At 46.0% G+C, this 24,151-nt stretch overlaps 1 protein-coding gene across 1 annotated transcript in view; it reads right to left on the bottom strand.

The window, feature by feature from the left end:
* The window catches only part of MAP6 (microtubule associated protein 6), a 71,382-nt gene that overhangs the window by 5,703 nt on the left and 41,528 nt on the right, over positions 1-24,151 (bottom strand). The window contains exons 3-4 of the mRNA XM_063096028.1: positions 12,983-13,196; positions 10,762-10,958 (exon numbers count right to left, since the gene is read on the bottom strand). Of these exons, the coding sequence (XP_062952098.1) occupies positions 10,762-10,958; positions 12,983-13,196 (411 nt within the window). The remainder of the gene's footprint in view (positions 1-10,761; positions 10,959-12,982; positions 13,197-24,151) is intronic.

Genomic DNA, 24,151 nt, shown 5'->3' with positions numbered 1-24,151 from the left:
GATTTCATGGCTCTGTTTCCTTCCTGCCTGCTTCCATGGGCCCCATACACGTGCCCACATTTCGTGGGCACAAACAAAGCTCCTAACCCAGTAATGGGAAATGCAGCCATTGGAGGGGGATTGCCAAGGAAACCATCTTTGAAAGGCTTTTTCTTCTGAGGAATCTGCAGGAGACGAGGAGTTCTCTAAACAAGAACGCTTGCTCCGCCTCTCTCCCCCACAGGACTCTGTGGTAGCCTCTGTTTTAGTAAACATGCTGTTTGGTAATTATCTGCTTCTCCCACTAGACCATGGGGCTCCTTTGTTCCTCTTTGCATCACAAGTATCTAGCGCAGTGTCTGGCTAACAGTAGTACCTGGCAGACATTTGTGGGAGTAATGGAGAGCTGTTCTCTTTATTCTCTTTTATTTTTTGTCTTATCTATTCATTGGACAAAATCTACTGAGCCCCCACTCTGTCACTGTGCTGGGGGGACAGCCATGAATTAGGGCCCCAAACATGGAGCAGCAGATGTGCAAGCACCCCATGAACATGGTCCACCACCAGTGCATAGGCACTGGCCCTAAGCCCTTAGACTGTTCTCTTCAAACCAGAGGGGTTCAAAGATCTCTTTAGGGGCAAAGACATCCCTTTGCTGGAGAAGTCCTCCCTCTCTGTTCTGTGAAAGCACAACTCCATGGAGGCAAATTAAAAGTGCCCCGGGCTGGAAAGACAGGCCTGGTGGGCTGTTAGGTCCCCTGAACCTCTGTCACACTCTCCCTGCCAGCTGCTGCCCAGCCACTGCTCTCGCTGCCCGGGATGGGGCACACATGCCAGATGAGGCAGCCTACTCCTTGGCGGTCCACTGGTTAGACCCTGAACAGAAACCCATATTTCAGTCAGCTCTGCTCCCTCTCATCCCTGCACTGATCTGGGTTTTGCGCTCTGGGGCTGCCCTTTCAGGGAATACCATGCTGCCTGCCCCAGGATGGCCTTCCAGATATTTGAAGGGGGCCACAATTTTGTCCTGATTCCTGGCTCCTCTGGGTAACACATGCTCCACAACAGCTCAGACACTGGTTTCCAGGGCCCTCATCATCCCAACCGCTCCCCTCTCAACACGTCTCAGAGAGCTCTCATCGCTTGGAAAGTGGGACCCCAGAACTGTAGGCCATATTGCATGCATGGTCTCCAGACAGAACACACCTCCTCTGCCCTAGAGTCTGCACCTCCACTCACCGGCCCTCAGCGGCTCTAGCTTTCTGTCAGGCACATCGGAGCTGGCTGAGGATCTGGCCAGAACATCACCCCTCCCCGTCAGTGACTCAGGATTCGGTTCCAGGGCCACTTCCAGTGAAACCACCTCTGACCTTCCACATCCTTCTTTGGTGTCCCCACAGCGCCCCCCGCCCCTGCCTGCACAGCAGCCCCCGTCAGATCAGTTGTCACTGTTTGGTAGCTGCCTCTCTAGCCTGGGCTCTTTGAGGGCAGGGACCATGTCTGCTTCATCTCTTCCTCCTCTCTCGTTCCCTCCATCCCCCCTTCTCTCTTCCCCTTCACCCCCCACTCCCCCACTGACTACCTTCCTTCCACAAACACTTAGTAAATGCCTGTTATGTGCCAGGCCACTGAGTATAGTGGAGATCCAGAGTGGCCTAGCATAGGGCTGGCACACAGTAGGAGGCCAACATCCTAAATGAGGAGTTTTAAAAATAACTCACACAAGATCAAATTCTAACAACCGCATTTCTGTGACGTACGACGAATATTCTCCTGTTTGTAACCGCCTTAGCATCTTTTTTGTCCTCCCACATTTGAACATCTCTCTAAGGTTTACTGAGAGGACTTCACATACAACATGGCATTTGATTCTCACAACAACCATGTCAGCTAGGCAGATAGGGATGTCCTCACCTCATTTTCCAGAAGTGCAAATCAGGCTCAGAAAGGGAAAGAAAGTTGCCTAAGGTCACATAGCGAGCATGTGGCAATGTCAGGACCTTAACTGAGGAGCTCTTTCTTCTCTACAACATCCCTCATGAGCGTGACTTCAAATACAGAGACTCCAAATTTGTCAGCAGACGTCTGAACTGGGGTCTGTATGAGATGACCCAGACTGGTTCCGGCTGGAGCCAATGATTTCTGCAGGCCCCAGCTCAAGAGCTCCTACTTATCTCCTGAGAAAGTTGCCCCTCTGGGGCCAGTCTTCCTTCATCTCAGCCCTCCCTGCATCTATTACACAAGGACCCTACAGGTCCTCCCGGCATTCAGCAGACCCCAGCAAAGAAGACAGCCCCAGAAAGCAGCAGCATTCTGGCCTAAGAGTACCCATGCACACTCATACCTGTAACCCCCACCTGTGCGGCTACCAGCCCAGGGCCACGCAGTCCACCAAATGTGGCTCATCCCCACAGGAAGAGCAGCTAGGACCACAGCTAGGAGAAAAGCTACCACCATAGGTTTAATTCTGGGTGGGGATTGGGGGGTAGTGAACTCTGCTGATCAAACTTAGCATCTGTGACCTTCCTGTGACTCATTTTTCATAGATAAGAGTATTTAGAGTCATCTAAGGTATCAGCACAAGCGAGGGACAGAACAAGGAGACTGCTGTTCCAGGAGAATGCACATTTTCCTTACAATAGGAACCTAGCGATGGTCCCAAGTTCGGGACAAAGAATGGTTTTTAGAGTCACCCACCCGGGGTTCAAATCCTGGCTCACCATTTGCAAGTTGTGTGCCTTTACTACTTAATCACTGAGTTTTTATTTCTTTATCTGTAAATGGGGATGATACCAACAGACCCTTGAACCTTATTGTGAGGATTAAATAAAACCAAATGTGTAAATGCAAATAAATGTCCATTTCTTTCCCATAGGCTATGCCAACTCTGCATTTTACAAAAGCCAAACCAGAGACCTGGGGCAGATTCCTAGTTCAGATCTTTCTCCACCACCCTAGGTTCTCTCCAGGCAGATGTGTTCTTCTGAAGTACAGGAAAATAATTGAACTAGGTGGCTAGGGGGCTATGTTGTCTGCCCTGTCATTTAATTATTTATTTTTGATGTTGTTAAATATCTTTTCTAGATTTGACCTGCTCAGAAGAACTAAATAAATTCCAAGTTGTACAAGAAATATTTTTAAAAGCATCCTTGGTTGTTTTAATACCAAGAAGGCAAAGTCAAGGGCACAGCTGATTGTCTCACTGGGCTGCCAGGAATCTGATAATCCTGCTGATGACCCTTTTTAAAATGGAAAGTGCTGGACTAAGGAGGCCAGACAAAAAATGGCTCAGCTCTTGTCTAACTCTGTGCTACTAGAAATCTGCAAATCAATTTTTTTCCTCCCCAACCCCCATCTAAAGCAAAGGACGGGATCTTGAGCAATTAATCAAAATTGGTTTCACGTGTGCAGAGTGGACCAATTCAAATGAACGTGTAATTACAGAAGTGGAAACTGTACCAGGTGATTTATAGGGTGTGCTCAGAGAGGAGGGACCAGATGAGGGGCTGAGGGAGGGAAGGAGGCCAGCAAGAGCCATCACTAGATAGTCTTCATCTCAGCCTGTGTGGCAGGGGGAGTGGATTTACCTTGTGTGGTCCAGCTACCACATTGTTTGGAACCAAGGGTGATAAGTAACTGGGAAGTGGTGCTCAGCAAAACTACCCGTGAAATGAACAATTGACACCTTGCAGTTTACAGAGGACTTTTGTATGCATCCCCATTGGACCCTCACAACAGTCCTGTGAGTCAGAAAACAGGTAACCCTTCCTAGCAGAATTCTTACCACCTGCTATCCCAAACTCTGGAAACAAACAGATCCGGATAACAGGCTATCTCTTGCTGGCCAAACTCTTACTTCATGAATTTGGAAACCAAATAGATTTGGACAGTGATGTATTATTGTTATCTCTTAGAGAAATGAAGAGACTTGGCCAATGCCACACAGCTAGTAAATAGTAGAGCATGGATTTAGAACCAGGACTGCTAGCTCTGATTCTGAGCCCTTCTTCCTATCACATGCCCCTGGGAGAGAAGTCTTTCTATCATCCTAGAGTTAAGAGCTCTGCACTGAGCACAGGGTGGGATTAGCCAACCTCCTAAGATAACCCTGTAACCAAAAGCCCATGATTTTGTGAAGTCAGGACTGTTTAGAAAAAGTGGCTACATAAAATACAGAGACATGCTGGCCCAAACAGATGCTGTCCATTATAAAACCAGCCATTGACTGCTCTCTGCTCTGCTCTTGCCGTGACCCCTCTCAAAACCACCCCTTTCATGTGAGCAGGGACAGTTATTAGGCAGAACAAAGCCCATGGTGAGTGTGGAGGCAGATGATGAATACTGTCATTCATTCACTCACCCACTATTCATTCAACAAACACTTTAGAGGACGTTATTGGTGGTAGGTACGGGGCCAGGAGCATGGGCTACAAAGATGGACAGAAGAATGTGGCCCTCGCCCTGGGGGAGCAAGGCCTAGTGGGGGGACACACACATGAGCAGATGACACAGTACATGTGGTAAGTTCCGTGATGAAGACACACACAGGAGCTTCTTACCCAGCCTGGGAGGTGCGGGAAAGGCCTCCTGGAGCTGTCCCCTGAGCGGAGTCTTGAAGGATGAGTTAGCCAGGTAGAGAAGCAGGAGAAGGGCTTTCTGGGCAGGTGGGACGGCGTGGGTAAAGGCATGGAGGTGAGAAGCAGCATGACACTGAGGGAACAACAAGCTTCGGCAGGCCACGAGGAGCCCACGGATGGTTTAAAGCAGCGTGCGACACCGTCAGACTTGCATAGTCTAAAGACCCCTCCAGCAGCTTCTACCAGTAGCCATGGCAGAAAGTTTATTTATCTCAACATCTGAGCTCTCTTGGCTTCAGACAGATGTCTGGGGCCATTTGCTGAGATAGTTATATACAATGCCAAGTTAAGTGATTAGAGCCACTTATATGAGGACAGGGGACAGAAATTTAAGCTGAACTCCACTGTTTGAAATAAAATGCCCAAAATGGTGGTCTCTGATCCAATGCTCCAGGTATGGATGACAATTTTATCTTGGTATCTCGAGTACCAAATCATATTTCTTATGAATGAAAAATCTGTTGGACCTTTCTGTATTTAGTAACCACATATTTCAGTTACCCAATCAGTTAATTTAGTACCCAAAGGAGAAAAACTGAGTATTTGGCTGAGATGGTTGGTCAGGTCAGTCAAGATGTTTGAGCCAGTTGTGCATGAAGACCTGGTCCAATTCTTATCTTCCCTCGGTTTTTATTGGGGTCCCAAGATTTTGGTGGGGGGGTACCTCAAGATTTAAGGAGGGTACTAGGTAAGCCTTCTGGAGGGCCTGCGAGGGCCCAGCTGGACTCTGGCACTGGGGGTTTGGGTTTAGTTTCCATTGACCCCACTTTTCTGAGAGCTGATTCATTTCAGGCCAACCCAACCTCCTTAGGGTGAGGAGGAGAGACAGCCTGGGCTGTGGAGCTGCAGGCCTGGGCTCCGGGGCTTTCCACATCTTCCAAGCCTGACCAAGCTGGCCAGGCACCTCCTACCCTTTGAGTTTCCCTTTCTCATCTGTTACCCGGGGCAAACACCTGCTCCACGAAGTCAGGAGGGTTCAGTGGAATGACACATAAGGAAATGCTTTGTAAACAATAAGATATATAAATTGTTAGAATATTATTATTTAAGTCTGTGGACTCTTCACTCCCCAAATCTATGAGAAGCAGGTTATAAATTTTTAAACCCTAGTAGGGGTAAAAAAAAAAAAAAAAAAAAAAAAAAGGAAGAATTTCACTAGAACTTAGATTTCACACAAACTTTAAGGAAGAATTAAAATACATTTACAACTAATTTTGCAACAATGACCTATTTTAAAACTAGAAGGCTGGTTTTAATCTTGCTTGTTAGCTGTTTTAGGGAGGCAATGAGTAGTGGGTTACAGATTGGCCTCCTGTGGCTCTGGCAGCACCAGGAAGCATGGGGGACCACAGGTGTGCAGGGCTCTAGGTGAGCCCCCATCACGAGGACAGCACAGATAACGCTGACAAGGCCTCCCCTCCCTCCCGCCTTCTCCGTACCCAGCTCTTGCACTCTCTCTGATTCTGAGCGTATCTTATCTTCTCTCATTCTCTTAGGTCAGTCTCACTGTTTCCATATGTGTGCCTCTTTCTCTGCCTGTTTCTCTCCTGTCTTTCTCACCACCTCTCTCATCCCTGTTTTGTCTCTCCCTTAATGGACCAAAAGAGAGCTGAATAGTATACTTTTATGCATTTGTTTTAACAGTTTTTATGTTTTCTGTCTCATATAAAACTAGATAGGTGGGTGGATGTTCTCTATTCATCTGAAAAACAAATATATAGTGGTTTTTCATTTAAATAATCCTTGATTGATTCCTACTGCTGGCCCACCCCCAACTCAGAAATCCAGGCCAGCCACAGAATAGAAGTCCCACGCTAGTCCTAGCCTAGAGCAAGAGCGACCCTGTGGTTGCTGCCCAATGCAGGGGGTGGGGAGAAGCATGATGGCAGAGCATGCGGGGTTTGGGGTGCAATCTGGGTGCATGGAATGGAGACCCCAGTTAGCAAACTGCCACTCACGTGGCACTAGGCCTTCCCACCACTAAGCTCTGCCACTCTCCAGCCTTTGCCTCGGCCCAACCCGGGTGAACTACCCCCCAGAACCTGAACTCCACAACTTTGCTCATGCAGATCCCTCTGTCTGGCATGCCCTGGCCACGCCCGGCTCTGTTCACCTGATCAGCACCTACCCATCCGCTGAAGTCCTCCCTGCTCCATGGAACCTGCCAGAACGGACTCCTTCATGCCCCACTGTGATCAGAGGCAGGGTCTCAGTCATCCTGGTGTCTCTAGTGCCCAGCATGGTGTCTGGCACACAACAGGTATTCAACCAACGTTTATTGGAAAAATGAACAGTACAAAATCTTTTGTCTCCCACTTTACCAGAAGGATAACAAAGTGGGCAAACTTGACTGTAGCTCTGAGGTTCCCACCCAGTCCCCCCACTTTCCCACTCCCAGACCTGCTCACCTGCCTTTGGACTTGCTCTGCATGCTCTGCACGTCCACAGCCCACCCACTATCCAAGGTCCCCTCTGCCGTGAAGCCTTCTGTGATTCCCGCCCCGGTAGGAAGAAACGTTCTTCATCTGAGTTCCCAAGTACTGATCTGTTGTTACCTTATTTGGACCTCTCTTGTGGCTGTTTCAGCACCCCCATGTTAGGCACACACATAATGTCACCCCCATAATTTCCTTGGGGGTGGAACCTCCAAAATGATCATAGGTTAAATAAGCAACTGAAGGCATCTCTGCCATCCCTTGGGAAGAGAAAAAGCCAGAACTGACAGTCCTGCCAGTCAACAGGAGGGGGTTAGAGAGTCAGAGCCCAGCCTCCCAGCATGGCAACGAGGTGCTGGGCACAGGCAGTCACTTGCCCCGGCAACATGGGATCAAAACGTTACACTACCTTGTTGGCCAGTGCGTCTCCCGGTCCATCTTCGCTTTTCCCAACACTTAGCTCTGACTGCTTGCAATTAGTATCTGAGAGGCAATCTAAAAGAGTCAAGCTGCATTATGGAGAGCCCCAGGAAAACTGCAGGGCACAGCTCATCTTGTGGAGAGCGGCTCAAATGGCAAAGGCTGGTTCCTTCACCTACTCAGCTGGGCCTCACCAAGGAAATAAGATCAAGAAAGTGGGTTCGTCTTTAGCATTTATTTATAATTGGAAAAACTGTTTGTTTGTTTGTTTGTTTGTTTTTCTGAGCAAGCACAGACCACAAGCACGTCACAATCAATTGGCTATACATGAATATTTTTGTCATTCTCTTACTAACAGCAGGAATGAAATAGCACCAAGAGAGGTGTGCGCTACACATTACATAGACAATCTGTGGTATGCAACAAAACCCAGGCCACAAAATCAAAATTAGACACTTCCTGTCTGCCTCGGAGACGCAAAGCTGTATGGACTGGACGGGAGCCCGGGCAGAGAACAGAAAGCTGAGGGAAGCCAATGCACAGCTCTAGGGGTTATTTTTGCAGGCAGGTGAAGCAGACAATGGGAGAGCTTCCATCACAGCTCTCTTGCCAGGGGAGTATGGGAAACCACAGGCAAACGTACAGAAATGAGGGGGACAGGCATTGGAAGCTTGGCCACCTTCAGAAAGGCATCACCAAAACACTGCTTGTGGAACCGAAATCAGTTTCATTCAGTATGTCTGGGATACAAAACAACACTGGCTGAGTATTATTTGTAAACAGCAGAAATCAAAGGAAGTTTCTTGCCAGTGAAGTGACACATTCAAGAGTCAAAGTGAACTACAAACAGGGTTTTCTTGGGTGGGTGTGTTAAAAAGAAGGGGATACTGGCAGGTCGAAAAGACATACAGGTCACCTAAAGCCTCAGTGGGACAGGGTTAGAAATTTAGTCCCTGGGGCTATAAGGTGGGAAAGGAAAAGGTGGGTGGAAAAGCCTTGGGGTCCTTATGGTGAACTATGATTTGGGCAACACCAACTCAACTCAGTCACTGAGATCAAGTTGTGCATCCTTCTGGCTGTGTTGCTGTGGATTTCTTTATACTGCCCACCAAGTCTAGCCCAGTGCCTGGTGCACAGGCATTCAGTAAGTGAATGTTGAATGAATGATGCCCTGTGCATTGTAAACTTTGATTTACTTGATCTGCAAAAAATATATGACTATTCTATGGAGAAATCCAAATTGTGGCTAATGTCAACATGTCTGACTAATGCCAAATCTTGAGTACAGACATACATTGACAAGTTCTCTGGATGCAGTTAAGATCGTGTTGATAGGGTTCTCTGGTAAATGTTAAGATTAGGAAGCAAATAGCTGGAATCAGTACCGAGATCTACTCTATAGTCATTTCTAGATAGGTATTCAAAATTTGTGACTCATAAACATTGAGACTCGCTAACACTTCCTACCTGCTCCTCCTTCCTCACAGTTCTGTACCCTGAGATAGAAAGGGAGTCGCAGCAGGCCTGGCCAAGCACTTCATGTCCGGTATTCCTGTTCTGTTAACAATGAAGGCCCACGGGACTGGCCAGTTAGCTCAGCTGATTAGAGTGGGGCCTGGTAACACCAAGGTCAAGGGTTCGATTCCCCATACCGGCCAGCCGCCAAGAACAAAACAAAACGAAAACCCAGGATCTACCTCCACAAAACAGATAAATCAACAAATATTGAAAAAAAAAAAAGAATTAATAATTAAGGCCCGCATAGCACATGCTGTAGTAATATGCAAAAGACTTCTCAATCTGCCCCAAGGTGGCAAACAGAATAGTGTAACCGAGGCTACTACCTGAATGGTCAGAATAAGGGAGAACTCGTGGAGGATCTGCTTCCTCCAGACTGCAAGGACCTGAAGGGACTTCTGAAGTAAGGAACTGCGTAAACCTTCACTCTTTGTCACTTAAATTACAGACGTACAAGAGCCCGGCAATTTCAGAATGCTGGGCATGATAAGGACTTTAAGGACATGAGAAATAAAGTCTGCTGAGCAATATACACGTCACATTGCAAATATAATTTTTCTGGTAGATATTCTGGGTTCCCTCACGAGCACTGGGGGTCTTTCCACGACGACACCCTGACTAATCCCTACAACACAACTCTAGCACAGCTAAGGTGGCACTTGCCATCCCTGGGGGATTTGGCCACACAGACACGTGACACAACACAGTGAGAGCTGCTTTTATTCATTAATGAGGTCAAAAATGCGTGCTAATCACTTAGCAGGGCACTCTCCTAGTCTGCAGCTAAGTCACAGAAAGCTCCCGGACCTGAGGCTCAGCTCCCCTGTCCTCTCTGGGGAACAGAGCAAGGAGCAGATCTGAAAGGGAGCGTAAACACTGCCACACTTGTCATTATATCTACATCCCACTCGAGCTTCTCAGCAATGGAAAGTCACATTCTAAGTACACTATCCCTACACCTTGAACTTCTTCCTCAGTTGCTCTGCAAAAGCAGCAGTACTGGATAGGCAGTCTGCTGAGGGTAAACAGAGGAAAACAGTCTCCTCATTTTTGTAATCTTCCTAGGACATCTAGAACATACCTTAAACACCTAACCTTCTTACCACCCTGGCCTACTTTTAGTCATCAGTGGCATTTCTATTTCTTGGCATACAATTTAAAGCCCACTAATGGGAAACTAAACACAGGCACACATTTCTAACAGGAGATTCTATAAAAAGATTACTTAAACCTAACAGACAAATCCATTTTATTGACATTAAGGCCAAGGTTGTTTGTTTTTGTTTTTGTTCTTAATATTTCTACAAAATCTGTCAGTTGCTGAAGCCCAAGCTGGGCTTCTGTAGCACATGATAATTCTCTGATTTTTGGAAAAGCACATTTACCTAAAGTTCAAATCAACCAGTGACACAGACCTTGGGGAAGAATAGGAGGAGGGGGCCCTACAGACACATGCAAGCACTGGCAGGAGCCCCGGCCACCTCCCCTGTCAGCATGTACTCTCAGCTGACGGGGGAGGCATGGCCAGTGAGCAGCTTCCTGGGGTTCCAGAGTCTGGGGGCCTGGATGCTGGATGCCCGGGCCACCCTCATGAGGAGGCATGCCACTCAGTCTTCGAAAGAGGATTGAAAGAAACCAAAGCAAAGAGCGCCTGGAATACTCAGGACCAAGGCAGATGAGAAGCCTCTAATTAATTTTGTGGCCTTTTTTTGTTTGTTGGTTAAAAAAGAGAGAGAGAGAGAAGAATAAAAGGAAAGTGCAGTGAAATTTACTCTTTAGCCTCAGCCAGTTTATTGTTCATCTCTTTACTTTGCTCCTTGTCGTCGGGCTTGGCGGTGCTGGGCCCCTCTGCACTCTTTTTCTTGGCAGCCTGGCCTGACGCTGCCTGCTTGTCTTTGGCCTTCCTAGGGGCCTTATGGCTCACTGAGGTCTTTTTTGGTTTGGAACTCTGAACACTAGGTTTTTCCACCTGCATAGAGAGACAGACAGACCGCAAACACAGAACACAAAAGGGGAGGGAGTGGGAGAGAGAATTTAGAGAGAAGACATCATTAATTTAGGGATAATGGGAATGATGAGGTTTGACACTGATGGAGCACAGTGCATAAAGTATTTTCAATGACTTTAGGGTGTTTGGCTCCCTGCCCTGGACCTGGCAAGCAGTGGACCATATCACTGTTTGGCAATATCTGCTGCCCTGACCTCATTACCTATTCAACTCGGGCACAGGCACATGAGTTGTTTTAGTCAATGAAATGTGAGAAGCGATGTGGGTTCCCTCCAGGCAGAAGATTCAAGGGTCAGCCTGTGCTTCGCAGTGCTCTCTTTTCCGCTACCCTGAGTCCCAGACTAGACGAGAGACACTGAGGAGCAGAGCCATAGCTGACCCATGATGGCCATGTATGCATTGGAAACAAACCTTTGTAGATATAAGATGCAGAGACTCTGGAGTGGTTTCTTGCACAGCATAAGCTGCCTTATCCTGTTTGTTTCTAGGATGGGGAGCTCATATGGATCAGTGTTCTCACTGAGATGCTCTGGGCCGGGAGGTCTCCAGACTCAGCAAGGCATCGGCACTGCCCAGCCACCCACTTCTTGTCTCTGCCTGGCTCTCTTGGCCACTGCCCCCAGAGCAGCTGTTCCAAGCCTATTCTGCCCACCCCAAGCTCCTTTCTCTAGCTCTGTCCCCCTCATTCTGAGGAGATGACCTTGCCTTCTCTTTCTCAGAGATCTCTGGAACTACTGGGCATGATCCTTCAACATGCCACCCCCTATCCATCCATCTCTAGATCTAACTTCCCCAACCTTCCCCCCTTCTTCCCTTGAATTTTCTTTTGTCCAATGTCAACCCCATGTCTGTGGATGGACAGAGCTGATGTTGGGCTTCACAGGCTGGGTCATTCTCTCACTGAGGTCCAGGGGTTTTCAATCACCCCTGATCTATAAATAAGGTAACCAATCCTCCTGGTTTGCCTGGAACTGGGAAGTTTCCTGGAGCATGGAACTTTCAGTGCTAAAACTGGAGAAGTCCCAGGCAAACTGGGTCAGTTAGTTACCTTACCTATTAAACTGGTCCTGGTCAAATAGGAAACTCCACCTGAGTGCAAGACTTTAGGGCAAAAGCAGAGAAAAGGCTATTTAGATTCTCAGACATTTTCTGCTATTATACATAGGAGAGCTGATACTTGCACAATTCCATGTGGCCTGACATCAAAGAATAAGCAAGGTTGCTAGGCATGTACGATTCCTGCTTTGCTGGTTATATCTCCAACATGCTTCTCCCTCTCATGAACTCATACTGAGATGCAAATGAAGCAGGGTAGTGTTATTATAGGAAAATCCCTGAATCCACTTTGACAAACTGTTTATTTTAGTAACAAATTACTGGGAACACATCCTGCAGCTGATGTGACAGGTGTGTTGTGATAGACTGAGAACTGCTGGTAGATGGTGTTTATCCAGGGAAGAATGAGAGAGGGCAGGTGCTTTTCAGGGACTGGGGAGGGAAGGAAGGGTCCAGTGATTGGAGCCCAGAGTGAGACAGAGGCAGAGCCAGGGCTAGGTGGGAAGGAGGCCAGGCGAGGGGACCTGCAGTATTGGGCCAGCACTTGAGGAGCAGAGGCATAGCTATTTTGAGGCAAGGGGACTTAGGGCTCAGGTGAGATTTTCTGCCACTTTTTTTCTGGATTTCTTAAAATCAGAAGCTAGTTTTCTGGAAATCTCCTTGCCTATAAGCTATTTTTATTTTAGGTAAATATTCCTTTTTTTTTTTTTAGGTAAATGTTCCTTTTTAACATTCCCTTTGAATTTAACAAAGCTTCCTGTTGAAGATGCCCCTTGATATCAATGTGCTAAAGAAGGAAGGAGGGATTTCAAAGGAGCCTTGGGGGCTAGGCCAGAGTTTGCAGTAGCCACCTCCAACCCCCATGCTCTGCTGCAGTTAACCCTTCCATCCTGGCTGTGCTGATGGGTTCCCCACAAGATCTGTCTCACCTTTGGGGGTTCCTTGAATGGTTCGCTATAGAGGCTGCGTATTCTTCTGCGATCAATGACCTTATTGTCAGCTGCTGTTGGCTTATTGGCCTCCCCTTTGAACTGGGCACTGTAGCTGGTCTCATGAGCCATCTTATCATCTGGGGGCTTGTACTGGGGCTTGGCTTTTATTGGTTTCACAGGCTTGATGTCCGTCCATGCTCTGAATTCATTCCTGTTAGTGAAAGAAAACATAAGTGAAATGAAGCGTCATTGGTCCACAGGCAGTGCTCGTAACACAGGGCTGCAAACACCGCAAGTTCTCAATTAGTGCTGAAGTGAGGCTGGAGAGTTAGCTTCACTCTTTCATCAAGAAGTTAAAGATTTCCTTCCTGCAAAGTTGACCCAGGTTGTAGCAATAGCAGTAATGCCTTGGAGAAAGAGCTCAGGCTCCCAGCTCCACACTGAGATCATGGACAGGCAATTCTAATCTTGGGGCCTTATTTCCCCCATCTCTAAAATGAGGCTGAAAAAACCCAACCCATTCAGTCATTCACAAATTCAAAAAATATTGAATGCCTGTTACGAGCAAGGTTAAAGAGTTGTACAACTAATGACACAATTTATTAGGTGTACAGCCTACTCTATTGTACCTATCAACAAATGCCAATTCCCCTCCCTCCCTTTTTGTAATGAAGAACCTTTGTTGTTCAGAATCATTAAGGATAATTCCTTCCTTTGAATAGTAGAGTGCTTGCTTCTTATAGCACCAGAGCTTTAACAACCTAAATTACTTTAGATGAAAATACTTGTGAAATGTCTAAATGCTTGCAGATCTTAAGCAAAATGTACCGAACATAATCTGGACATCACATCTAAGACTTGTGTTGAGAGATGTATGTGTAAGAGAGTCTTCATGCGATTTGGTGTGAATAGTTATTGGTCTTTACCCTAGATGACCCTCATCTGCTGCTTTTCTGAGTCAATATGCCAGTTTTCTTGTTCACAGCAATTCCTCTTGTGGTTTCTAATCAGCTGTTTCTGATCTGTTATAGGGCTAGAAAGTAGTTGGCCAACAATGTTCAAAATGGGCTAAAATAAATGTAGCTGCTGATGGGGGCCACCAGAGTCCATCCTGATTAAGTGCATGAGATTCAGTGCATAAGCTCTGTGGCTCCCAAGGTCTTTATAGGTCTCTTTGGGGCCATGAGAAGCTGTGTTGTGGGAGTTTGCATGTGAATATCTGTGGAGTTAGGCTCTTCCAAGGCCTGCTTTCCCCTCACTGATAGCTCCCTCCTTCAAGGCTCAGAGATGACTGCCGTGACCAGGGGCCACAGAGGGCGGTGGGAAGAGCTTAGACTGGCAGCATGGGTTCTAGGCCCAGCTCTGCCTCTAACTAGCTTTTGAGTAGACCTCTCCTCACCCTAAGCCTTAGTTTCCTCACTTGTAAAATAAGATAATTGGGCTAGATAAGGTCCTTATAATGTCTTCTAGCCCCAGACTCTTTCAGCTGAGAAAGCCGATTTGGTAACCCCGGGCCACTTGCTGGTCATTTAACCTCCTGACCTCTGGATTTCTTGAGAGATATTGGCTCATTTGTGAAGAGAGAGACCACCGTCTCTTAAGAGCCCCTCCTTAAGCTTCAAATTCACTTTTCCAGTGCAGCCTGGGCCTCTACCTAGATGCCTCACTGTAGGGAAAGTGAAGGAAAATGGTCAGGTTCCCTCAGATGTTCAGAATCTTGCTGAGCATTTGATGTAAATATGCACATGCACCCAGGTATTCCTTGTTTATTATCTAATGTAATTGTGCATGTGCACCCAGGTATCCTGGGTTATGGACTTCTGTATAAAGGATGAGTGGCTCTAATCTACAGTGCCCCCCTCCCCCATGGGGCCACAGGGAGGCTGCTGCCGCAAGCTGTTACTGCCAGTGTCCCCAGGATGCCCTGAGAGGCTACTGCCGCTGGTGCTACTGCTGCTGTAAGCTGCTGCTTCTACTGCTAAGGACTGAGCTTAGGTCATCTGCCAACAGCTCCCAGGATCTTTCCCAATTACCTAGCGTGGACCTGCATATGAGGGGTCTGGTGACCCAGTCTGTACAGTGGGCTTGAAGGGTCTGAGCCCTAGCCCTGACAATATACATGGAAACTTAGTATAATTAAAATAATGAAACGTTTTGGCTTTAGTTATGAGTTGCTGTAACTCAACAATTGGTGTACTCTGTAGCAATATACCTCACCAACTCAGACTCAACAACCCTCGACTAAAATACTTGGCTCCCCTGCCAAATTGTCTTCTCCTGGATTCCAGTCACAGTTCACCTTTACCCACTCATTCATTCACAGAATAGTTCCTGAGTGCTTACAGTTTGCCTGCAGAGCCCTGAGCTCAAGGTGCAGGAGGCAGAGGAGTTTAAGGTTCCTCCAAGACAAGATGGTGAGAGGAGGGGGGAGGGGGAGCACAGAGAAAGAGCTCCCACCCCAGGGGGCTAGGGAGGGGTTTCTGGAGCGGAATCAGAGAGGCTGATGGGGGTTGGCCAGAGAGGAAGGAGCAGGTTCTAGGCCAGCTGAGCAGAACATGCAGAGGCTCCCAAGTGGCACAGCCCCTGTGGGACCTGAAGGCAGTTTGGGTGGCTGAGTTCACATTGGTGGAGAAGAAAGGGCACAAGAGGCTAAACAGAGCATGGAGTCCTGCCAGCCATGCTGAGGGGATGATCTGCACTGTGACATGGAGTTGCCAAATGATTTCAAGCCAACGATGACTGTGGCCAGATTAGCTTTTGGGAAGAACTTTGGCAGCAGTGTGAATGGTGGACAGAAGGGGAGAACAGAGGTGGCGACCAGGCACGAGACTGTGCAGTGAGCCAGGGAGGAACGCAGAAGCCTGAACCAGGGTAGTGGCACTGGGGACGTAGAAGGGGGCACTGAGTCAAGAGGTAGAATGGGCAGGATTTGAAAACTCAAGCTGTGGGAAGGAGGAGCCCAAGCTCAGAGAGGAGTCTAGGGAGACTCCAGAACTTTGGCTTGTGGGTGGTAGTGCCACGGAGGTAGGAAACTGGGAGAATGGGACTTGGGATGAGGGTTGAGACCCTCCTGCTTCTGTTAATGGAACTCCACCCACCCCAGCATCAAGGCTGCTTTTGGATCCTTTCCTCACCTCTCCTCCTCCCTTCTCCACCTTCTTTAGGTTCAATTAGTTACTATGGCCTGACTTTGGAATGATTTTGGCTCTACACACAGGCCGGGGGCTGGCCCAGGTTATGTTTGTGGCTCTGGCCTCCACTACCTGCCAAAGGCTCCAGCCCTCCCTCCTTCGTCCCACCCTTCAGAGCTGAAGCCCTGCCTTCTAGATGGGCTCCTGACATTTGGGCATGGGCCTCCCAGTGCCAAACCAGTAACAACCTGGCTCCTGAATATATGATGACAGAGACCTGGATTCACTGCTCTTACCCCTGCCTGCTTCCAGAATTAGGATTGAGATAGGTATACACTGTCACTAAGCACTGTTTCTGGGGCATTTCTCGCAGGCCAGCCTCTGCAGCAGCCCCTGTAGGCTAGTGAGTGTCTCACTTGTGAGCGTCTCACTTGTGAGCATAGACCATGGGACATGACCCTGTGGGAAGAGTTTGGTAACCCCTGATCTTGAACAACTGTGGTACATCATCTTCATATGAGACCTTGCTAATTAATGAGTCTCTGTAATAGGTTCACTGTAATTATGACAGACTGTTAGACCCGATTTCATTTTCTATAATTTTCTTTGACTCTCCATAAAACCTCCTCCAGTCACATGCAACAACTAACCATATGTCATAAAAATAATATTATCTACCATTCACTAGTTGCCTTTTATAAGCTGGAGGGTTTTTTGTTTGTATATTCTCTATAATTCTTACAACTTTGAAAAGGAGGCAGTATTATACCCCTTTTACAAAGGAGGTAACCAAGGCTCAGAGAGGTTAAGTAGACTGTATAAGGCCACACAGATGGCAAATAGCAGAGTTGGGATCTGAGCTCAGGTCAGCCAGGCTCCACAGCCCACTTTGGCAATGTGTGGAGCTGAGGCATGCTCAGCCTGCCCTCACCAGAGGAGCTTGTGCAGGGATCCAGGCTGCTGTCTGCAATGCTGTGGTGGGGTTATATGACACAGACTGGATTACAGGACACCCGAGCTCCTCTAGTGCTGAGATGATTGACCAAGAGCAATATGGGCCACACTCTTGGGTCAGTCATGCCCAGTGCCTCTGGCCAGGAGTTCACTGTTCCCTGTAACATGGTCTCCCTTTCCTGTGCAACTATATTTCTGCTTGATCATTCATTCATTTATTCATCCATTCATCCATTCATCTGGCATTTGCCAGCTGTGGGCGAGACATGTGGCCCACAGGGATGAGTAAGCCATAGTTGTAGTGTCTATAGTATAATGAGTCAGGACCTGTCCATGTGTGATCCTAAGAAAAGGGAGAATGAATCAAATGGGACAGAGGACCAGCAAAAGGGGCATTGAGGGATGTGGACAGAGAAGTGGATGAAGGCACTAGTCTGAGTCTGTATGGCAGGTTTAGAGAGCAAGTGAACTGATCGGGGGTGGCTGCTCAGGGTGCAGGAGGTGGGGATGCAAGGTGACCAGGCTGGAGAGGAGCTGGGCCGGGCTATACAGAGTCCAGAATGCCATATTTGAATGCACGTGGTAGGCCTGGGGAGCTGCTGAAAGTTTCTGAGCAAGGCAGCACTATTTCTCCATTGATGGTGTCCTCCTACCAGACTGCCCCAATAAAATTTAAGGCCCAGCTCAGAGTTCTCCTCTTCCAGGAAACCCTTTTGAATTACTCAGCCCAAAGTTTCTCATGTCTTGACTCCTGGCCTGTTTACTGTACTGGCCAACCCTGTGGAGACCATGTAGTTTTATATTATTCTTCAATTCTTTCTTGAGTCCTTTTTGTCTCCCTTTAGGGATAAGATACTTAATAGAAAATTTATGACAGAATCTTACTTTTGAGTCCAATCTCATTTGCATGGCTGCAAAGGGATCTCCTTTATCCCACGTCAGACTGCAGGTTAGGGGTAGGGCTGGGCTAGGACCCCAATCCCTGCCTGCCCCTCCAGCGTTCTTCTCATGTGCCAGGCTGCCACTCATGGCCACACTCCATGTCTTTCTTACATCCTTCACAGGATTTAAGGGCTTGGCATTCAGTGGGCAGTTTATGGAAGTAGCTATTGTTTCTATTGTTTGATTTCATTTCCAGTCAGCTCATGTCATCTCCTCATGAGCCCTTCCTTCCCTGTCACAGATGGGGCAGGTGCTTGCTCCTTGGTGGCTTAAGAACACCTGACTCTGAAGCTCTTGCCCCTTCACCATGCCACACTTGGGAGTGAATGTGTAACCCAAGTTTGTCTTGGGCTACTTCCAGTTCATGACCGCTTTGGCTCCTGGCAGCAGTTACAAAAAGTACTTCCCTTCAGCCAGTCTGTGTGTACATCACCGTGAGGGTTTGGGCATATTGGGAGGGTCCCACATCTGCAGGCTGCTCCCCCTAGCATCCCAGAGATGCTATGTAAAAGCTTCTCTTGTATCATGATGTGCAAAAGTTACCGGGACAAGATGATTTCCAACTGCATTGCCAAAGGCCCACTGTTCCCTCCACAACATATCTACTGGTGGACCCTCTCATTCGAGGCCTGATGCATGATTTATCTCTAACGCAATCCATGCAGGGGCAGAGGAAGGTCTGGGACTGTGATGTCCTCTAGTGGGTGGGTAAATTGCAGACAAGTTGGCTCAACCAATATATTTAGATTTAGGTTTAAACAATTCCTCGATGTCTCATTTGTGCTAGGAAAATCTATGGAGAGAAGGCTGAGCCAGTCTCCAAACCCCTACCAAGGAATAGCAGAACCAGGCCCAGTTTGAGCCATCTCATAGAGACTTAGCAGGCAAGAGGATTTGGGGCTGTTACCCCAGAACCTCTGAACAGCTGCATAGTCATGTTCAGAGCAGCTGCTAAAGTGGGACTTTGGGATCTTGCTGACCAGGCAAAGTTTTCAAAGGAGTCAACAAAAACTCTGCCTTCAACACCTCCATCTAGTCCCTCTGCCCCTGCCTCACCTGGGGCCTCAATACCCCCTCTCTCTGGACCGTGGCATCAGGATCATGGCATCAGAATCCCGATTCCCATCTCCTTAGTTCTGATTCATCTGGCAGATACAGGACAAATCTTCCTCCAGCTCAGCTGTGAGCACACTGCATCCCCATTAAAACATTCCAACAGAGTCCAGCTTCCTATAGGATGAAGTCCAAACTCCAATCTCTTCTAGTTCCCATATGCTGTGATTCCACAGGATGACATGCAGGGCCCTGTGACCTGGCTCCAAGTTACCTTTCTGATCTTATTTCTTCATCTTTGTCAGTTATTTAGTGAGCATTTTCTGTGTGCCAGGCACTATGCAAAGCTCTTTAAATGCATTATCTTATGTAATCCTCACAACAACCGTTTGCGATAGGTACTATCACCCATTTTGCCAGTGAGGACATTGAACCATGCTGCCCTTCCCCAAACACACTGCATTTTCTACCACTGAGTTTTTGCTCACGCTGCTCCCATACCTGGTACGTTCTTTCCTCCACACCTCCAACTACTGAAATACTACACGGCCTACTGAGTCAGGCACAAGGGCCCTCCCCTCTAGGGAGCCTTCTGCAGTTCCTCGGCAGGGTCAGCGTGCCCTTCTCTGACCTGCATTTTTCTGCAGTGCTCACTGTGCTCTAACAGCAGGCTGCCTGTGTAGATATCTTTCTTCCCTCCGAGACTGTGCAGTAGCTGAGGGTAAGGACTGTCCTTTTGCATCTGTGCCTTTGCAATCCTTACCATGCTTAGGACAGGGATGAGGAATGCAGCCCCCACCTCCTATGTGAATGGCTAAACAGGAAGCCCCTAGGCTGCCCCATCCGGGCAGGGGACATGAAGTTACTACACAAGCACCTCATGGCATCTATATCACTTCCCACAATATGTCCATAGATTCTGTGATACCCAGCTTAGGTGGAATTTGATTCCCCTCCCCTTGAGTGTGGTTGGACTTGGTGACTCACTTCTAACAAACAGAATATGGTGGAAGTGGTGGGCCATTACAGGCACTGCAGCCTCTTTCTCGCCCTCTCTCTGGGGCAGCAAGCTGCCATGTGTGAGGACACGCAAGCAACCCCTGTGGAGAGGTCCATGTGGGGAGGAACTGAGGCCTCCTCCCAAAAGTCATGGAAGTGAGCAATCTAGAAGTGGATCCTAGGCCCAGGCATGCCTTCACATGACTTCATGAACCACCCAGATAAGCCATTCCTAGATCTCTGACCCTCAGAGACTGTATGAGATAATACATGTTCATTGTTTTAAGCTGCTAAGTTTTGTAGTAATTTTTTACACAGCAATAGATTCTAATACAGACCCCAATCAGAAGTTATTCTTCTTCCTATCAAAAAGTATTTAAAATACTCTTGCTTCATCTCAGCAAGTCAGAAAGCACTGGTGTAAGCAGAGCACAGAAATTCAAGTCTCCAGCAGAGCTGCAGTATCAAGTTAACAGAGAGACATCATGCTCTGGCCGTAAGAAACTGAGGGTGAATCGTCTGCAGCCTTCATTACAAGGTAATAAAGCCTCTTATGCAGCAAAGCACATAAAGATGCACAGTCTCGGGGCCAGATCATAAGCAGATCAAAGAAACACAGGCCGTCACAGAAGAAAACAATGTCTCAGAGCACACAGCACATGCCAGGCTCAGGGCAGTGCAGACAGAGGTTAGCAAGGTGAGAAGCTTTGAGCCCGGGCCAGAACAGAGACAGTGGGTCACTGAAAAAGATTAAGGCTCTATCCCAGCCCTAACCCTCGAGCCAGTCCCTCACCTGCTCTGAACATTAGTGAACCCATTCGTGAAGGATTTACATGGACTACTCACAGCATTGATGTGGGGTTTAAATGAGAAGGTATGTAAAGCAGTTCTTTAGTTGATAGGAGCTGCACGTTTGTATCAGAATTATGAAGCCCATGGGGGGAAACTGTATAATAAATGTATTTGGCTTTCATTACAGAGTTGTTTATTCAAGAAATATAATTGCATATCTTCTGTGTCCCAGGCATGGAGCTAGAAATGCATGTAAAACAGGCAGATGTAGCTCCTGCCTGCACAGACTTTGCTGTCAGATGAGGAGATAAAACAATCACACAATTAAATATCTGTCCATCTACTGTTATAATTCTGACCACTGCAAACAATATTCTGGTGCCCAGAATGGGCAATATTTGGGAGGCAGCTTCCAGCACCAGGCTTATTTTTTTAGTGCATTTCAAGTTAGACTTGAACAAAGCAGCATTCCACGAATGCCTGATTAATTGAATCTCTAATATTGAGTAGCCACTATGAACAGATGTTCCCTTTTTAAGGCCCTGTCCCACTTAAGCACATTTGTTTGCAGTGATTCCAGGGGAGATATTGAAAGATCAATTACAGAGTGAAAGACTAAACACAGGCAGGAGGCAGGTCATTTGTGAAGTCAGGTGCCAGAAGAGAGAGGACGAGAGGCATCAGGAGCACAGAGAATGGTTTGGCCTTGAAAGAAAGTGCTGTAAAAGAACAGAATGGAGTCCGTTCTTTCATTCCTAATTTGAAAAAGCTCAACATTTACAAGAAACAATGAAACACAAGGAACCAGTTTTACTGCTGTGAAGAATATCTACATGCAATTGGTACAAATCATTTCTTGACAAAAGTGGAGACTTAGAATAATAGATTACTACCAATTATGATTATATAAAAATTCCATTTCTCTTCCCATAAGTCCTAGATTTATTTACTATGTATCTAAATCCTTGCGAAATAAAATTCTTTCTCCATCCTCTTCACAACAAAATTTTCAACATTCCTCAACTGCTTTATGAAGGAAGAAGGCAGTGCTTTTTAGTCTTAATGGTTTAAAATTTTCCTACAGATTTTCATAGGTAATTTATGCTGTCATGGAAACACATTAAATCTCTTCAAAAATCTTATCTACGTTTGTTATATTAAAGTGTTCTCGAAGAAGGGAAGCAGGCTCTTTCATGAACTGATGGAGGCAGTCTGTGAATGCTGTCAGTTGCCAAGCTATTATAAGGAGGTAAATAAAGGAAGTAGGATCTGTAGATTAAAAAGGAAAGAACATCCCTGAGCCTAGAAGGTTGAAAGTGACTTAGAGAGCCTCCTCTTTCCTTGTAGAGGAGAGGGGAAGCTTGCTTCCTCCTGGCCACAAATGTCTGGGCCAAGAGAGCAGCTTTGAGACCTACATGTGCGTGCATCTCTCAGCTTCTCCTGTGTGAAAGGAAGAAAAGAGAATTGCATAGAGAATGCCAGTGTTTTAGTCACTTAGGATCATTTTTCTTATCCATTAGCATCCAATAAACACATACACACCATCTATGATGATTTTCCAAATCTATTACTGTGATATACCGTATTAATAAAGAACAGAAACAATATGATATCTTAATAGATTTTTTAAAAAAACGTGACAAAATCTCACACCTTTTCATGATTAAAAAAAAAATCTCATCAAACTAGGAGTAGAAGGAAACTTCCTCAACCTAATAGAGGACATCTACAAAAACCCTAAAACTAGCATAATACTAAATAGTGAAAGAATGAATGCTTTCCCCCTAAGACAAAGAAGAAAGCGAGGATGCCCACTCTCATTACCTCTATTCAACATTGTACTGGAGATCATAGCCAGTATAATAAAGGCAGCAAAGGAATTAAAAGCATACGTATTAGAAAAGAAGCAAAACTGTCATTATTTGCACATAACATGAAATTGCACTTAGAAAGCCCTCAGGAATTTTTCAAAAAGCTACTAGAACAAATGAGTGAGTTTAGCAGGGTTGCTGGATACCAGATCAATATACAGAAATCAGTTATAATTCTATACACTAGTAACAAACAATGAGAAATTTAAAAATTTTTTAATTCACTTATAATAGCATCAAGAAGAATGAAATACTTAGGAATAAATTTAACAAAAGAAATGTGATGCCTGTACATTGAAAACTACATAACATTGCTCAGATAAACTGAAAAGATATCAGTAAATAGATATACCATATTCATAAACTGGAAAATTCAATTTTGTCAAGATGGCAATTCTCTAGAAATTGATCAACTCCAAGCAACCCTTATCAAAATCCCAGCAAAATGACAAGCTGATCTTAAAATTGGTATGGAAATACAAAGTATCTAGAATTGCCAAAACAATTTTGAGAAAGAGAAATAAAGTCTGAGGACTTACACTACCATCTGATTTAAAAACTTATCAAGCTACAGTAACCAAGTGTGTTACTGGCAGAATGATAGAAACAGATCTATGAATAGAATAGAGAGTTCGGAAATGGAATTTTGCACATAGTCGTGTGCTGAAGCTGGCTCATACTGGCTTATAGGGCTGATTGTTAAATTTGCAGAAATTTGGTGAGCTGATTGTTAAACTAGTGGTAGCTTGAAATCAGCCATGTGAGAGAATTCATATCAGGAAATTGGCCAACACTACAAATAAGGTCCCTCCTTTTTTCCCAGATAGCAGTAGTTAAACACTTACCATCATACCAATGGCCCACATATTTTTGACAAATGTACTAAGGTAATTCAGTGGGAGAAAGGATAGACTTTTCAACAAATGGTGCTAGGAAAACTGGATATTCATATGAAAAGAAAATAAATTTCAGCTATTACCTTATACCATACACTAAAATTATTTAGAAATGAACTATAGACCTAAATGGAAACCCTAAAACCACAATACTTCTAGGAGAAAATAGAAAATCTTTGTGACCTTGGGGTAGGCAAAGATTTCTCAGCTATGACACAAAACCCAAAAACAATAAAAGAAAAAATACGATAAATTCAAGTTCATCAAGATTAAACATTTTTACTCTGCAAAAGACACCATTAAGACAATGAAAAGACAAGCCAGTATCTGAGAGAAAATATTTGCAAAACATATATCTGATAAAGGATTTATATCCATCATATATAAAGATCTCTTAAAACTCAATAATAAGGCAAACAACCCAATTTGAAAATGGGAAAAATATTTATAGACACTTCAAAAAAAAAAGATATACAAATGGCAAATAAGCACATGAAAAGATGCTCAACACTATTAGTAATTAGGAAA

The sequence above is a fragment of the Cynocephalus volans genome, chromosome 4 (assembly GCF_027409185.1).
Source record: "Cynocephalus volans isolate mCynVol1 chromosome 4, mCynVol1.pri, whole genome shotgun sequence".
Lineage (NCBI taxonomy): Eukaryota > Metazoa > Chordata > Mammalia > Dermoptera > Cynocephalidae > Cynocephalus > Cynocephalus volans.
This window is presented reverse-complemented; position numbering and strand designations above follow the sequence as displayed.